General features: G+C 31.3%; 1 protein-coding gene and 1 long non-coding RNA gene across 3 annotated transcripts in view; both read left to right on the forward strand.

Annotated features, from left to right (window-relative positions):
• LOC130667607 (hemocytin-like) overlaps window positions 1–9,008 on the forward strand; it is a 67,823-nt gene extending 58,815 nt beyond the window's left edge. The window contains exons 15-25 of one of the 2 annotated variants that reach the window (XM_057469284.1): window positions 83–429; window positions 508–2,541; window positions 2,625–2,741; window positions 2,838–3,065; window positions 3,137–3,417; window positions 3,514–3,795; window positions 3,859–4,122; window positions 4,209–4,361; window positions 7,991–8,108; window positions 8,214–8,393; window positions 8,701–9,008. In XM_057469284.1, the coding sequence (XP_057325267.1) occupies window positions 83–429; window positions 508–2,541; window positions 2,625–2,741; window positions 2,838–3,065; window positions 3,137–3,417; window positions 3,514–3,795; window positions 3,859–4,122; window positions 4,209–4,361; window positions 7,991–8,108; window positions 8,214–8,393; window positions 8,701–8,900 (4,204 nt within the window). In that variant the 3' untranslated portion in view covers window positions 8,901–9,008. The remainder of the gene's footprint in view (window positions 1–82; window positions 430–507; window positions 2,542–2,624; window positions 2,742–2,837; window positions 3,066–3,136; window positions 3,418–3,513; window positions 3,796–3,858; window positions 4,123–4,208; window positions 4,362–7,990; window positions 8,109–8,213; window positions 8,394–8,700) is intronic. The other variant, XM_057469285.1, reaches the window with a different exon arrangement.
• Window positions 9,009–9,676: 668 nt separating this feature from the next.
• LOC130668253 (uncharacterized) lies at window positions 9,677–11,638 on the forward strand. The gene is made up of 3 exons (XR_008989977.1): window positions 9,677–9,979; window positions 10,915–11,108; window positions 11,186–11,638. It is a non-coding gene; the product is annotated as an uncharacterized LOC130668253 (long non-coding RNA).
• The last annotated feature ends 5,704 nt before the right edge of the window (window positions 11,639–17,342 follow it).

The raw sequence follows: 17,342 nt of genomic DNA on the forward strand, positions 1-17,342 counted from the left end.
CTTATAGAAAATTATTCATGAATTATTAATCATTAATTTTAATAGTTATCTTTAATAACAATTATCTTTAATTTTAATCAAGTGAGAATCCTATGAAAGAAGAAAATAAATTTAAACCTTTTGAATTCGAATGTCAGCAATTTTTATGTGTATCTGTCCAACACATTATGGTATCCGAAGAGCAGCAGATGGTTATTAAGTGTCCAGAAGTTGAATGTCCACCAAAATATAAACTTATTTATGAACCTTCAAGCTTATATGATCGAGCAGTTTGTCCAAGTTTTACTTGCAAGCCTCCACCACCAAAGGAAGTAATTTGCAATGTAACAGGCCGATCATTTAATACCTTTGATAATTTGGAATATAAATACGATATTTGCAATCATATTCTTGTTAGAGAAATGTATGATAATAGTTGGTACATCATGCGTAAGTAAAGTTTATAGACAAAACATTGAATTATAAATTTACTTGTCCAATGGTTATTTAAATTTTTTATATTTTTAGTGAAAAAATTATGCTACAGACAACAGTTTTGTTCCCAAGCTCTTGGTATAGTAACCGACAATGATGTGATTACATTATATTCAAACATGTCAGTTAGTATAAATAATAATACATTTATGCCTGAACAAGTGACTAATTTACGTGGTAAAGGGGGTACATTTGTAATAATTCAAATCGGTAATAGTCTTAACTTTGTATCCAATAAATACGGATTTTGGCTTACGTGGGATCAAAATTCAAATGTTAAAATTAGTATAACGACAAAATTAATAAATCACGTTGACGGATTATGTGGATATTATGATAATAAAATTGAAAATGATCGACAAAATCCTGATGGAAGTCAAGCAATAACATCTGAAGACTTTGGAGACAGTTGGTTAGTGGATGGCGCATCAAAATGTGAAAACGAAAAATATCATAAACAATTATTAGAAGAAGCTCAAAAAATTTGTAATGCTACTAAAGACAAATCATTTACAGTTTGTGAAAATGTATTAGAATTAAATAAATATATATCACGTTGTATTGAAACAACGTGTAATTGTTTGAATGAAAACATAACATATGAACAATGTCGATGCCGTACACTAGAATCATTTGTAAGTGAATGTCAAGCTGCTGATAGAAATGTTGATTTATCTTCATGGAGAGGTATTCAAAATTGTCTGATTAATTGTCCGTCACCGTTAGTTTATAAAGACTGTTTTAGACGTAAATGCGAAGTCACATGCGATAACTTGCAAGAAATTGATCCATGTCCTTTGACAGATGGTTTTTGTTATTCTGGATGCTTCTGTCCTGAGGGTACAGTTCGTAAAGGTAATGATTGTATTTCTCCCACTGAATGCAGAGACTGTGTTTGTAATGGTTTCGGTTATTCAAGTTTCACTGATTTTAATAATCGAGGATTTTCATTTCCCGGCAACTGCACGTACATTCTATCACAAGATATTGTTAAAAATAAAGTTGATGAACATACATATCGAGTACTTATAAAAAATGTACCTTGTGATAAAAGAATCTGTTTAGAAGCATTGATAATACTGTATAAAGACCACTTGGTACGAATTGAACGAGATTTAAACTTTCAAAACTTTACGCTTTTGCTAGATAATGAACTAATTCAAGTACCATATAAAAATTTTTGGATAAGTTTTACCAAAAAATTAAATAATGATATTAAAATTTTAATACCCGCAATCCAGTTAGAATTGACTGGTTATCATCAAAGTTTTGGTTTTACAGTTAGAATACCATCTCGAATTTTCGGCAACGCAATTGAAGGCCTTTGCGGCAGTTGTAGTATTATTCAAGAAAATGGTTTTAAAAAATCTAATAACGAGTTAACTGAGAATGTTGAAGAATTTGGATTAAGTTGGTTAGCTACTGGAATTCCTCAAGTAGGATTAGTGTCAGCTGACGAATGTACCCATCAGCCAATAAAACAATGCGATTATTCAATATTCGCGTCAAATAATTCATGTTTAATATTAACAAATGAAAATACATTTGGAAAATGTCACAGTGTCATAGATCCAACACCTTTTGTTAAATCTTGTCAGGACACTCTCTGTGTTGGAGGTAATGTGTGTGGAGATATTGAAGCTTATGCAAGAGAATGCGGATTGTGTATTAATTGGAGGGCATCTGATCTTTGTCCATTGAAATGTTCTGAAAATTTAAAATATCAAGCATGTGGACCGAGTTGTACTGATACTTGTGACACTGTACGTAAAAATGAGACACGTAAATGTACATCCGATTTTGCCGAAGGATGTTTCTGTCCAAAAGATCATGTTTTAAATAATGGTACATGTATTCCCAAAAATAAATGTTTCATTTGTGATGAGCAGGGACATTTAGAAGGAGATGTTTGGCAACCCGATCCATGCATTACGTGCTCCTGTAAAAATCAAATTATTAATTGTAATGAAACCAAGTGCTCAACCTTAGAGACGGTTTGTCTTGAAAATTATACACTTTTGAAAGTACCCGGAACTGAAAAAGAATGTTGTCCAAAGTATCGTTGTAGTAAATATCTAATTGAAACTTCATTAAAATTCTATGTATAACAATTATATATAAAGATAAAATTAACTAAAATTAATTTTTAGTACCTACTCCAGATAAAAACGTGACTTGCGAAAATAAACCTCAACAACCTAATTGCGGTTACGGTCAGATTATAAAGATCACCAAGGGAAATGATGGATGTCAGACATTTAGTTGCCGTTCGTACTAAAATATTTAAATGCATTTGAATAATTTGTAAAACTATAATTCACAGTCTATTGATAAGTTCCAATTGTTATTGATTACATTTTTAGAATGCATACCAGCAGAAGAATGTCCTTCACCAGATATAACATCATTAGCAGACAAAGAAAAACTTCTTCAACCTGGTTATGCTGAAGTTATTAATCAGACAGGATGTTGCTTACAAAATTTTGTAGTCTGCAAACCAGAAACGTGCCCACCTCCATCTAAATGTCCAAAATATTACAATAATGCAGTAAAAACTATTCCCGGTGTTTGTTGTCCTATTCATAAATGCGGTGAGTATAAATTACTAAATATTTTGATGTGAGATCAATAGATTAATTAATTGGTAAAAATTTATTTTTAGAGTTACCGCAAGATAAATGTCTCTATTCAAATGATAATCAAACAGTAGAGATTATCGCTGTAGAAATTGGTAAAACTTGGAAAAAAAGTCTTTGTGAAGATTGTGTGTGCGAAAAATCGATTGACAAGTTTCCAAAATCAGTTTGTGCAAAAATTCAATGTCCGACAATTAATGATCATTCTGATATTAATAATTATGAGCTGGTAGAAGTTCCGTTGAAAGATCAATGTTGCTCAAAAATAGAGAGAGTTGCTTGCAAACATATTGGAAAAATTTATAATGTAAGTGTACATCAATTTTTAATAAATAATTATTGCATGTTTTGATTTGATATTTATTTAAAAAATTAATGTGAAAAAAACATCTTACTTAATTAGGTTGGACAAACATGGCAATCAAATCCAAACGACACTTGTGAAATGATAAAATGTGACAATGAAACGAATAGTGGTATTCAGAAGAAAATAATAAAACAAGAATGTAAAATTTCTTGCAATAGAGGTTTCGAATATAAACCATCTGAAAATAAAAACATCACTTGTTGTGGAGAATGTGTACCAGTTGCTTGTGTGGTTAATGGATCTTTAAAAATTATCAATGAAAAATGGCACTCCGAAGATTTATGTACCAACTATGAATGTCTCTCTGACAAAGGAAATGTATGTAATAATATTTTTTTAAATTTATTTTAAATAATTATTATTAATTATAATTGATCATAGCTTCGTGTCAAAGAATCGGTTACATCATGTGAAAAGCTTGAATCGTCTGAAGAAGAAAAGTATAAAATAAAAAAGCAAAAAATTACTGGGCAATGTTGTTTGAAGTATGATCGTGTTGGTTGTCGATCTGAAAATAACGTTTATCTGCCCGGAATGACATGGACTAATGCTAAAAATAGTTGTATAACTGAACAATGTTCGAATAAAACTGGTAAACTTGAACTAACACAAATCGTACAAAATTGCGTTGAAGACTGTCAATTAGTGAGTAATATTTCACTTTGTAAAAAATAACAAATTTAATTGAACTATGATTGGTTTAATACAATTTAATTATCATGTGATTTTAGGGATGGGAATATCGACAGCCAAAAACTGGACACTGTTGTGGTAAATGTGAACAGACATATTGTATGGATAATGGTGTTTTACATAAAATAAATGCTACGTGGCGATCTAAGGATAAATGTACTACTTATACTTGTCGATTCAATAATAATCAGGTATAAATATCAATTGTTACTCTTGCAGAAATCTTAAATAAGTCTTTCAAGATCAACGTAGATCTAAATGTTTTTTTTTCGGAATAGCAATGTGTTGCTTGAGTTTGAGCACAGACTTGCTCAAGATTGCTTCTAATCCCGAGTAAAAACAGAATTCCGCCGCACCACCGCCGCAACACCGCCGCAACACCGCTGCACGGCTTTTTAAGCGCCGCACCACCGCTGCACTACAGCCGTGACAATTCCGATTATTTTATAAATGCCGCACCACCGCCGCGACAACTAAAGAATTTATCTATTCGCTGCACTACCACCGCACCACCGCCGTGACGACTAAAAATTTATCTATTTGCGGCACCACCGCCGTGACAACCCGAGTAAAAATGAAATTATTATTTTTACGAAAAAATTATAAATTTCTATTGACCGCCGCACCACCGCCGCACCATAGCTGTGATATTTTGTTGTAAATTATTTTTGATTAGTGATTTAAAAGTGGTATATTCTTTTCAATCTCATATAGCACAAGTAAACTTAGTAGTCAATGTCGGTAGCGTAGCCTAGTCGTTAAAGCGTTAGTCTTTCGTGCGTAAGAACCCGGGTTCGAACCCTACTAAATCGTGTACGTTTGGTTGATATTTATAGCGTTTTTTCCCTAAATTAAAAATTTCTACTCGGTTAGAAATTAATTTCATCACAAATCTGATTGATTTCCGCATCATCAAAGAAAAAAAAAACTACTAAAATTGAGTAAGTCTTTTTTTTTAATTTAGTTGAAATTTCTATACATGGCTATGTATATATTGAAAATTTTAATATATGGCCATATATAATTCATTTTTACCGGACAATTAAATTTCTCTCACCATAAACCGGGTAAATTAATTAATTAATCATAAGATATTTTGGCATATAAATGCCATTTTTGTGTGAAATCGGGGTTATGCTTAAGCATTGGTGCGGCGGTCGTGCAGCGGCGGTGCGGCGGTGCTGGCAGAATATATTTTTAGCGTGCGGCGGAATAGTCCGCCAAACGGCGGTGGTGCAGCGGTGATGCGGCGGTATGGTGCGGTAGTGGTGCAGCGGTGGTGCAGCGGTCGATAAAAATTTATTATTGTTTCGTAAAAATAATAATTTCATTTTTACTCGGGATATTGATCTCTAATCAACATAGTAATCATTCAATAAATTTTTTTAACTTCCCGCTATAAAAGTTGAAAATTTTCAAAAAACGGAAAGTTATTAGTTTCGGTCCGATTTTCGAAAATCAAGTTTTCAGCAGATCTCAACGTTTTGAGGGCCTAAAAAGCTATCCTGACAATTTTCAGATAGACGTCCACGCGCTTGTGTGTGTGTGTGTGTAAACTTTTTTTATCTGGCGATATCTTTGGAACGAATCAACCGATTTGAACGTTCTTGGCAGCAGTTTAATAGGCTCATTAAGACTTAGATCTGATTAGATTTTGAAGCACAGTAAAAAATATTGTGTTAAAATCAACACAATCTGTGTGTTAGAAACGGTCCACACAATATTTGTGTTATTTTTCAACACCGACTATTCATGTTGAATTTCAACACAAAATTCGAGTAATATGAGAAGTAACTTCAACACTTTTTAAATGTTAATGGCGATACAAAAAAAATGTTACATTTTACTTTTGCACCATGGATTATTTTTAGGTTATCAAGTGTCAATAATCATTATTTAACATATCCCAGTGAACACATGACCTTATTTTGACGTCATATGTAGGTCATAGCAATGCCACGGCATCTGATGTAAATTTGATGTCAATCTGACGTTCTACATGATTTTAATATGATGTAAAGCTTGTGACATCATATTGATGTAAGCATGACTCTTGTATGACGTCATAGTTATGACTTATGTATTACGTACGTTTGACATAAAACCTACATCACATTGTTACGTAGTAATAAAGTCATTATCGTATATCATAATGACGTAATTTTAAAATCATACATTTTTGTCAGTAGCAAAGTCACGGTTATACGTAATATGGATGTCACTCTTAAATCATATCTTTACATCAGTGACAGGTCAGTATTTTACGCAATGCTGATGTAATTTCCGAGTCATAGTTTTTTATCATCTATTTATTGAAATAAAACAATCATAGAATGAATTTTCAAATATGTGTCAATGTGTAAAAATAACAACTAAACGTCGAACATTTTCGGGGTCAAAGTAATCGATACACTCGATAATAGATTATTCAGACGTTTTAGATTAAAACATTAGCGTGAGCATAAAAAAATTAACTTTATTTTTTTAAATGATATATATCGAAAATATCATTAAGGATGACAAAGAAAATGTAACGACAGTTTGAACTCTTTTGATATTATGATTCTAAAGTTTAAGTATCACAATTTTTCAATCGATTAAATTTCATACGATTTTGTGGAATTATTTAATGTTTCGCAAAATTTTATATAAGATTTTTTAAATTTCACATCACAACAAAAAATTAAAAAATTTGATGAAACTTAATGAAATTTTATACAATTATCATCGAGGCCCACAAATATTGTTTCTATAAAATTTCATATAAGTTCATGGAGTATTTTTAAATTTTGTAAAAATCCATCACGAAAACTTATGAACTCTGTCTTTTCCGGCATTTCACTCTAAATACATCAATTAAGCACGAGATTTGAACTCTCGTGATGTGGACCAGTGAGCAACGTTCAGGACTACCAGCCAAGAGTAGCCGTGTTCGAACCCAGGAGATGCCCAGGATTTTTTCATCATTTAACGTTATTTAATCTTGTTTCAGAATTCACAATGCGTTCGCGCGGTAATAATCAAATAAAAAATTCGGTATTTCATTTTTTTTTTTTTTTTTTTTTTTCAAAAATATATTTTCCGAATTGATAATTTTGACATCACCTATATGTCATATTGACGTCATAAAATGTCACACAGACATCACATTCACGTCATGTATACGTCATTAGTTTTACATCATAATCTTACGTAAAAAAGTGGGAAATAATGAGTCACACCTGACTCATTCGTGACTTATATCTTACGTAAATGATGACTTAGCGTAACGTCACTCTGACGTCAAATTTATGTCAATGTGTTTACTGGGATTGAACTATTTTGTGATAGTAAACATGATCCTAAAGCCAGCAGACAGTAAACAATTTTCGAATTTTTTTTTTTTTCAACAAATCAATTACGAAAAAAATAATAAAAAATAAAAATATGCGCATGTAGAAAAATAAAAAAAAACGCTACAGATGCAATTGTTTGAATGTTTTTTTTTTTTTTTTTTTTGAAACTATATGAATGATATGAACTTCATTTTTTTATGTGCAATTGAAAACAAAGAAAACCAATGTCACAAAAATAATAACTAACCAAGCAGAACTGATGCTTAATGGCGCTTTCCGCGTGAATAGAAGAAAGACATTTTTTTTAACACAATTCAACTGTCGCTTCAACACTTTTTTTGTGTTGATTTCAAAGTAACACTTCCCAGACAGCATTCAAGCTTCCTGACCTCGAAAACGGAGGAAAGTTCTGGGGTCGTCCCGCAGAGTCAACTGTTTTCCAGATTTTTTATTACGATAAATTATATATAAATAACACTTTTCAGCTAATTGTCAATAGTAGTACTCAACAATGTCCAGATGTATCATATTGCAAGTCGGTACGACTACATGATAGTGGTTGCTGTAATGTATGCGCTAATGAAAAAGAATCCGTTGTTTTGGGTAAGTTATTGTGAAACAGAAAACACTTTTAATTTTTTGTTTTTGAAAATATATAAATTAATCAAGTGAATTATTAATTATCTATCGATATTATTATTGTCTTAGAAGAATTTGGTAACAATACGATATTAGGGCAATGTGATGTCACGACTATCGATAAAAACAAAACATTTGAAATTATTACGGTAAAATACCCAAATCATGGAGTATGTAAAAATAAAGAATTGATTAAAGGTTTTGCTCAATGTCATGGAACTTGTGAAATGCCAGTGCGATTTGATCCTGGTAATTATAACTTTTGAATAGTGCCGTACAATTTGGCCGACTAAACCGGCCATAAAGTTTAATCAGGTTAATTAGTTCATCAGCCAGCTAGCTAATTTAGCCGATTAACCACTTAACTAAGTTAACCGATTAATTTAAATTAGCTAGCTGGCTGATAAACTAATTATCCTGATTAAACTTTATGGCCGGTTTAGTCGGCTAAATTGTACAGCACTACTTTTGAATTATTAATGTAAACTACTATTTTAATTGAACATAAAAAACAAATAAAATAATGAAATTCATTTTTATTTTAAACTTTTTGCAGTAAGTTCAAGGCAACTGAATGAATGCAAATGCTGTCAATCAATTGGTAAAATGCAATTAATAACTGTAAATTTAATATGCGATGACAAAACAAAAATTCCACAAAAAGTATTTGTTCCCACTAAATGTTCGTGTCAAGCGTGTAATAGTTATTTTTCAACTAAAAAGAAGCCTATCCACGTAAAATCGGCGAAAGGATAAATTAATTTTTTTCTTTAATTCTTAAAAAATATATTATGTTATAAATGTCAATAAATTGTTCAATCAATATGCTAAGAAAATAAACTATTATTGATTTAATTAAAAAAATTGCACTTTAGGGAATATATTGATTTCAACACAAGTAATTTTTTCTCCTATTCAATGTTTAAATTGAAGATGGTAAAAATGTTACATAATGAAAGTAAAAATAAAATGTGATAATAATGACACAAATAGCAATAGTACACTGTAAAAAATCACCGGGGTAAGTCCAAGCGGTGTAAGTGTTAACATTTTCGGTGTTACATTTACCCCCGAAAGCGGTGTGAAAATGACGCCGCCGCCGGTGTAAATATTCTTCACCGGTGTTAAATGAAATTTTCCGGTGTTAAAATATTTCACTATGGGAATGTGTGCACATATCTGTGCGTTTGTGTGTGCGCTCGCGTGTGCATGTGTGGGCTCACGTGCGCGAGCTCGCGTGTGTGAACTCATGTCCGTGAGCTCACATGTGTGTGGGCGTGAGCTCATGCACGTGAGCTTACGTGTGTGGACGTGAGCTCATGTGCTTGAGCTCGCGTGTGTGCGTGTGTGTGCTCACGTGTGCGAGTTCATGTGTGTGAGCTCATGGCCGTGAGCTCACGTGTGTGCGTGTGTGCACTCATGAATTCATGTGTGTATGTGTGTCAAGATATTTTTTCCGTTTTATAAGCTTTCCAAAGCTAATACTCTCTAAAACCAAATTAGTGACATTTTCACTAATTGAACCAGTGAGTTGGAAATTCACTAAAAAAATAGTGATTTTGAATTGGATCTACTAATAATCTAGTGATTCTCTAAACTTTACATCTTAATTAGTGGAATTTTCACAATTGTAAATAGTGACTCTTAGACTCACTACCAAATTTGTGGTTTTGAATTTGATTCACTAATAAACTTGTGATTTCCCCCTTTCTATGGTAACTGCTTGTGGCGCCATTTTAGTTATCTCATAAATTATTCTTGTGAGTGAGTTTATAAAAAAAATCGTCGATTAATTATTGAAGAAAAAAAACGAACACTAAAGTATATTTATTACGGTAAGTAGATTATAAAATAGAATGTTATATGTGCATTAGATATGTTATAATTTATTAATGTGCTTTCTGCGTATTTGATAATACTGTTATTACCGGTCTTGATAAAATTATAACTGACAATAGATTGAGGTTATGAATAATTAAATGTAAAAAAAAAAACATTTTTTATCGTAAAAAAGAAATTTGTATTGTCAGTACGATAACTTAGTTGATGAAAAATTTTTATGATCCTGGAGTTAGCAGACAGTTAGCAATTTTTGAATTTTTTTTTTTGAACAATTTAATTAAAAAAAAAAAACTAAAAATATACAGATGTAGAAAATCAAAATAACCATGAGTGAAATTTTTGAAAATTTTTTTTTTTTTTTGATTTGTCATTTTTGAAAAAATTTAAAAATTATTAGACGTCGGCTAACTTCAGTACCATAAAATTTTTTTGTAGTACATTCAAAATAGCACTCAGTCATTAATTTGACATCAATTGAAAACAAAATTTTTTCTCAATTGTTTATTTGACAATGGCAATGATTATGATTGTATTGATAACAATAATAATTATTATTGCAACTATTAATGGTACTGAAGTTAGCCGACGTCTACTAATTTTTTGATTATTTTTAAAAACGACAAATTATAAAAAAAAAAATTTTTTTAACTGCACCTAAAGTTTCTCAAATTTTCTGCATGTGGATATTTTTCGATTTTTTTTTAATTTAATTTGAATCGTTTAAAAAAAATCGGAAAATTTTGAACTGTCTGCTAACTTCAGGATCACAATAAAAATTTTTAATCCATTATAAGTATCATTTTATACCCCGTACAGTCATTAAATTATATTGATAAATAATAATGATAATAATTTATAATGTAGTAATTTGTATGCTGAAATTGCGTTTTATAACTATGTATTTATATTTTACTGTATATCCTTATAGATAATTTGCGAGCTTTACTTCTTCTCATTGAGTTGCTTCCTGTTTCGAACTCTGTTAAAACGCCAAAAGGTAAAGGAAAAGGGAAAGGAAAAGGAAAGGGAAAAGGAAAAAAAAGGCTCGTTGATGAGGAGAATGAGGACAATGAGCCCTTAAGCCTAGATTTTCCTAATAAATATCTGCTCAGACTTGCACCTGTTGGTATTTTTTGTTCTACGGTATATTAAATATTTTATTATAATTGTAATAATACAAATTCTGTTTTAATTTATAGTAAGGCACTAATCTCGAACAATATGTAGAGAACATTCGCGCTAACAATAAAACTAATGTTCAGCCTTATTTGATCTCTGTCATTGGTCAATCTCGTCAAAATACATTTATCAACGGGGATGGATGGCTCATAAATGTGAAAGACGAAGGAAATCGATTAATAAGCTTTGATTTATTATTTAAGATATATTATGTCTTAAATTTAGAATACCCTGAGTCTCCGTAATTTCTACAATTTCATGGATTTTTACGTTTATGGCATGAAAGTAAAGCCATATAGTATTGTATCATCGGTTCATGTTAATATTATAAATATTGATTTAAATGACGCTAGTGATGATGACATTGGTTGTACTCCATCAAATGAATGAAAATTGTTTATGATTTATACGAGAAAATTTACTCTGATATCTCCCAATAATAATTTTGTCTATTATTACATATACGGGTTCATTTCAATGACATTAAAAATAAGTACTTTGATAATTTCAAGTTAATTATAATACTAATATTATGTAAGGTTTTTAATAAAAAATCTTTAACAATAATTTATTTTTCTGATTTCGAGTAATTACATTATGCACCACAGCTAATAAGTATTAAATTTTTACGGTTTTGATTCGTGAAAATTTGACTTTTTCAAATAATAAAATTGATACATATTGAATGAGTCAAATATTGACTTTTCAATTAGTGAAATTTTAGCATATTTGATTAGTGAATAGTTGACTTTTTTATTTAGTGAAAAATTGACTTTTTCAATTTGTAAAATTTCAACATATTTAATTAGTGAAAATTTCACTAATAAGTGATGTGGTGATTTTTCACTAATTACTATTGTGAATATTCACTAATTTCTAGTTGTATACTTTGGAAATTTTTGAATAGTGAATATTCACTATCAATTAGTGACTTTTCACTAATTTAGTTTTAGAGAGTACTCTGAGCGGACGCAGTTTACCCCGCTTTAACATTGGTATTTTTAACACCGGTGAATTACTCCTCCTACACCGGTGTAATTTTATTTTAACACCGGGCGGAGTTAAAATGAGTCCATTTTTAACACCGCTCTTTTTACAGTGTAAGTCTTAAAATTATTGGCTCTTATGAATTAAGGACTTGAGTCGATGGAAAAATTTGACGCTGAGGTGTAAATATTGCATGACGTAACATTACGAAAACTATATACTGATTTTTTTACAGTACCCCTGGTTGAAAGGAACCATTGGCCAAAGCTTGAACCAAGCCTTGGTCCGTCGTCAGCCAATGCTCCTCAGCTTAGCGCAAGCCTTGGTCAAGCCTTGGCTGAAACATTGGCTGAGCATTGGTCCAAGCCTTAGATGATTTCCATGTTCCAATCCTTGGGAAACAAAATAACAAGCCTCGGCCGAGCCTTGGGAAACAAAAAATCAAGCCTTGGCCAAACCTCGGGGAGCAAAAAATTCAAGGCTTACCCAATGCTCGATCTAAAATATTATTATTTAAATAAATAAATATAATTAAAAAAAAGTTTGATCACACTTTTATCGACTTAACATTGGAGTGTAATTAACTAATTACTGAATAAATTGGAAATAACGAATAAAATAAATTGGGGGCTACCGGGGTTCGAACTTTGGGGGCTACCGGGGATCCTTCTGATTAATAGGCCGGAACGCTATCCACTGTGCTAAATCTGATGTTCAGATAATCATGATTTTTTTGCTTGTTAATTATTTGAATACAATTTAATTCAGAAATATTAGATCGTAAAGATGACGTGAAATGTAATTTTATTTAATGAACTTATTAATATTAAGTACTCGACCGCAGCGTGTGAAGATTTCCCATTTAAAATACACGTAAACTTGGGTTTTTATTTTTTAAACTTCTATAACTCCGCGGCATTTTATGATATCATCTCGCCCAAAGTCGAGATTTTCTCAAAATTAAATGCTCTACAAAAGTGCCCGAGGTCGCGAAGTCGTAACTCATACGGGTGGGGTATTACGGACCTCTAAACCGAATTTTTTCATAGAATTCTTGTTTTTTCGCTCAACAACAAGACCTACAGAAAAAATGTAAATGACAATTTTATAGGAAATTTTATTTCCTACAAAAAAGGTCCTGAGCACCAAATCACTAATATTGATATTTTCTGAGATATTAATTATTGAAGTTTACGTAGCATTGAATTCTCATAAAATGTCGAATCAAATCTTAGAAAATATTGATTTGTTATTTGACTAATATCTCAGAAAATATCAATCTAAGTGATTTGGTGCTCAGGACCTTTTTTGTAGGAAATAAAATTTCCTATAAAATTGTCATTTGCATTTTTTCTGTAGGTCTTGTTGTTGAGAGAAAAAAAAAAATTCTATGAAAAATTCGGTTTAGAGGTCCGTACTACCCCACCCGTATGAGTTACGACTTCGCGACCTCGGGCACTTTTGTAGAGCATTTAATTTTGAGAAAATCCCGACTTTGGGCGAGATGATATCATAAAATGCCGCGGAGTTATAGAAGTTTAAAAAATAAAAACCCAAGTTTACGTGTATTTTAAATGGGAAATCTTCACACGCTGTGGTCGAGTACTTAATATTAATATTAAGGACTCAAGCTCGCAGGGAATTTTTTTGAGGGTATTTCCAACAAAATTTCGGGATGGGAGCGAAAAAAAAAAATTGTCGCAAAAATAAAAGCACCCTAATATATATATATATATATATATATATATATATATATATATATATATATATTAGGGTGAGCCAAAAAAACCAACCTTTCAAATGTACGTCTTAAAAAGGACCTATATATCGAGAAAAAAATTCTCCCATAGGGCAAAATTTTTAGCTCAATTTTAAAAGGTGTCGGTAGTCATTTGAAATTTCCCATTTAAATAACATGCAAAAAAATTTTTTTTGATTAATAATATTATAACTCTTGAACCGTGTGAGATAAAAATTCGGCTCTAGAATATTCTTGTAGGGCATTAAATTTCTTAAAAGAAAGTCCGGGGAGTCGAATTTGTAAACTTGATATTTCGTATACTTACAGGCTATCAAAGTCTAGAGTAAACAGAAACATCCAAATGTAAGGTTTTATTTGGATTTTCCGAATACTTTTCTTTTATTGTGATCGATAAAAAAATATTATTTGTTACAACGTGGATATTGTTGGTGATTTCATTGCACTACATGTAGAACAAATTTTCTCGTAGTATTGATATTTTTAATAATAAAGCCTTAAATTTGTATGATTCTGTTTACTCTAGACTTTGATGGCCAGTTTGTATACGAAATATCAAGTTTACAAATTCGACTCCCCGGACTTTCTTTTAAGAAATTTAATGCCCTACAAGAATATTCTAGAGCCGAATTTTTATCTCACACGGTTCAAAAGTTACAATATTTTTAATCAAAAAAAATTTTTTTGCATGTTATTTAAATGGGAAATTTCAAATGGCTACCGACACCTTTTAAAATTGAGCTAAAAATTTTGCCCAATGGGAGAATTTTTTTCTCGATATATAGGTCCTTTATAAGACATAAATTCGAAAGGTTGGTTTTTTTGGCTCACCCTAATATATATATAGATTAGGGTGATCCAAAAAAAACAAACTTTTTTTTTTTTTCCAAACAGGTTCAAAAGTTTCATTTAGATAAACAAAGACGCCTGTAAAAATTAGAGCTCTTAATATTAACATTAAGAGGTTTCTCATCGCACTTTTCTATTTTTCATAAGAATAACATGGGAAAAATTTTTTTTACGTCTTCTGATTTTTATAAGTAGCTAACGATGCGTCATAGGAATAATTGGCAGGCCTATTTTTGTAGGGAATTGAATGCGCTACAAAAAAAGATTCTTATCATTTTTTGAGGAATCTATTTGTTCAAAAGTTATTTGAGGTTGAAGTCGACTTCATATTAAATTTTGAGATTTTCTACTTTTCCGGCGAAACTATCAGACTTATTACAAAATATCACTAGACCTTTTTTGTAGACAATTTTATTCCCTAAAAGTTATTTCTAATAAAGTTTTTTCGAATTCTGCATTGTTTTCTAGTTATTTTTATTTTAATGTCATGCTCATAAAAAAATAGTCTTCTGATGGATTTTAAGAGCTTGACATTAAAATAAAAATAACTAGAAAACAATGCGGAATTCGAAAAAACTTTATTCGAAATAACTTTTAGGGATTAAAATTGTCTACAAAAAAGGTCTGGTGATATTTTGTAATAAGTCTGATAGTTTCGCCGGAAAAGTAGAAAATCTCAAAATTTAATATGAATTCGACTTCAACCTCAAATAACTTTTGAACAAATAGATTCCTCAAAAAATGATAAGAATCTTTTTTTGTAGAGCATTCAATTCCCTACAAAAATATACCTGCCATTTATTCCTATGACGCATCGTTAGCTACTTATAAAAATCAGAAGACGTAAAAAAAATTTTTTCCATGTTATTCTTATGGGAAATAGAAAAGTGCAATGAGGAACCTCTTAATGTTAATATTAAGAGCTCTAATTTTCACAGGCGTCTTTTTTTATCTAAATGAAACTTTTGAACCTGTTTGGAAGAAAAAAAAAAAGTTTGTTTTTTTTGGATCACCCTAATATAGATACATGTAAAGTTGCCAATTTTAATATTAAATAAAAATTTTAATTTAGTGGAAACCACCATTTAAATATAGTGGAAACCTAAACATGCAAACATGCAAATAACCTTCTCAATAAGACAATTTATAGATAAATTGAGAAAAATATAGATAGCCCGAACTGGGAATCGAACCTGATCTTTCCCTGATCCGCCACCCTGAGCCGACATTTTCGATAATTGTTTATTTGGTGATTATAAAATCACCTGGCGCCCAACTTAAGAATTTTTGAACAAGATAGCCAAAAAAAGTAAGTGTATTCGGACTTCACTCCGGTAGATCCCCGGTGGTGAAGAACCCGTTACATATTTTGGCGCCCAACGTGGGGCACAACCCGACTAGAAATTATAGTGTGGAATGCCGAAGAATTAGTGAGGGGCAAGTTTGGCTTGCCTAACTTAGGCAAGCCTAATATGCGCCTTATTACATCCGTGTTAGGCAAAGCGAAGATCTGTTTGCCAAATATGAATGGAATTCGGGATATCTATGGCAAGCCGAACTTCGGCAAACCTTCGGTTACCGTTACTTCCTGCAAGTTAGGTGTTCCAAAGGTTTCTCAAAGTTTAACTTGCCAAGCTTAAGGGGAACTAGGGTCATATATGGCAAGCCGAACTTCGGTAAATCTTCGGTTACCGTTACTTCCTGCAAGTTAGGCATTCCAAAGGTTTCTAGAAGTTTGCTTGCCAAGCTTAAGGGGAACTAGGGACATCTATGGCAGGCTGAACTTCGGTAAACCTTCGGTTACCGTTACTTCCTGCGACCCAGGTGAAATATTTGGCCGAAAAAAGGCCGAAACAGCTTAATTTGGCCGTTCAATTTACTACAAGAATATTTACTGTGCATAAAAATCCGTTGATTTGTTTGTGAGTTGAAAAATTCTAAAGAAACAAAATTTTTTTCTTGTGTTATTTAAATGAAAAATAGAAAAATGGAGCTTGAAGTGGTACTTTAATTTTTATTTTTAGTCATATTTTCAATTTTTGGATACCATAACAAAAAAAAATTTTTTTTTTTTTTTTAAACACTCTAAGGACCATACGTGGCCATATATAGAGCCTATATACTTTTTAAACGATTTTATACATAACTATATAACCAAAATTACACATATCACAATTATTTACATACAGGATTTTATAGTGCACGAAAAAAAAAAAGAAATTTTTTTGTTATTACTAATAATAGATTTTCAATTATATTTTGCTCTTTCAATCTCATATAGCACAAGTAAACTTAGTAGTCGCTGTCGGTAGCGTAGCCTAGTCGTTAAAGCGTCGGTCTTTCGTGCGTATGGTCCCGGGTTCGAATCCCACTAAATCGTGTGCGGTCAGTTAATATTTATAGCGATTTTTCCCTAAATTAAAAATTTCTACTCGGTTAGAAATTAAATTGATCACAAATCTGATTGATTCCCGCATCATTAAAAAAAAAAAAAAAAAAATACAGAAATTGAATAAGTCTTTTTTTTTTAATTTTGCCAAGCTTTGGCTTCCAAACTGCCACCGAATTCGGAAGCTAAGCTT

Source organism: Microplitis mediator, chromosome 5, assembly GCF_029852145.1.
Source record: "Microplitis mediator isolate UGA2020A chromosome 5, iyMicMedi2.1, whole genome shotgun sequence".
NCBI classification, from domain to species: Eukaryota; Metazoa; Arthropoda; class Insecta; order Hymenoptera; family Braconidae; genus Microplitis; species Microplitis mediator.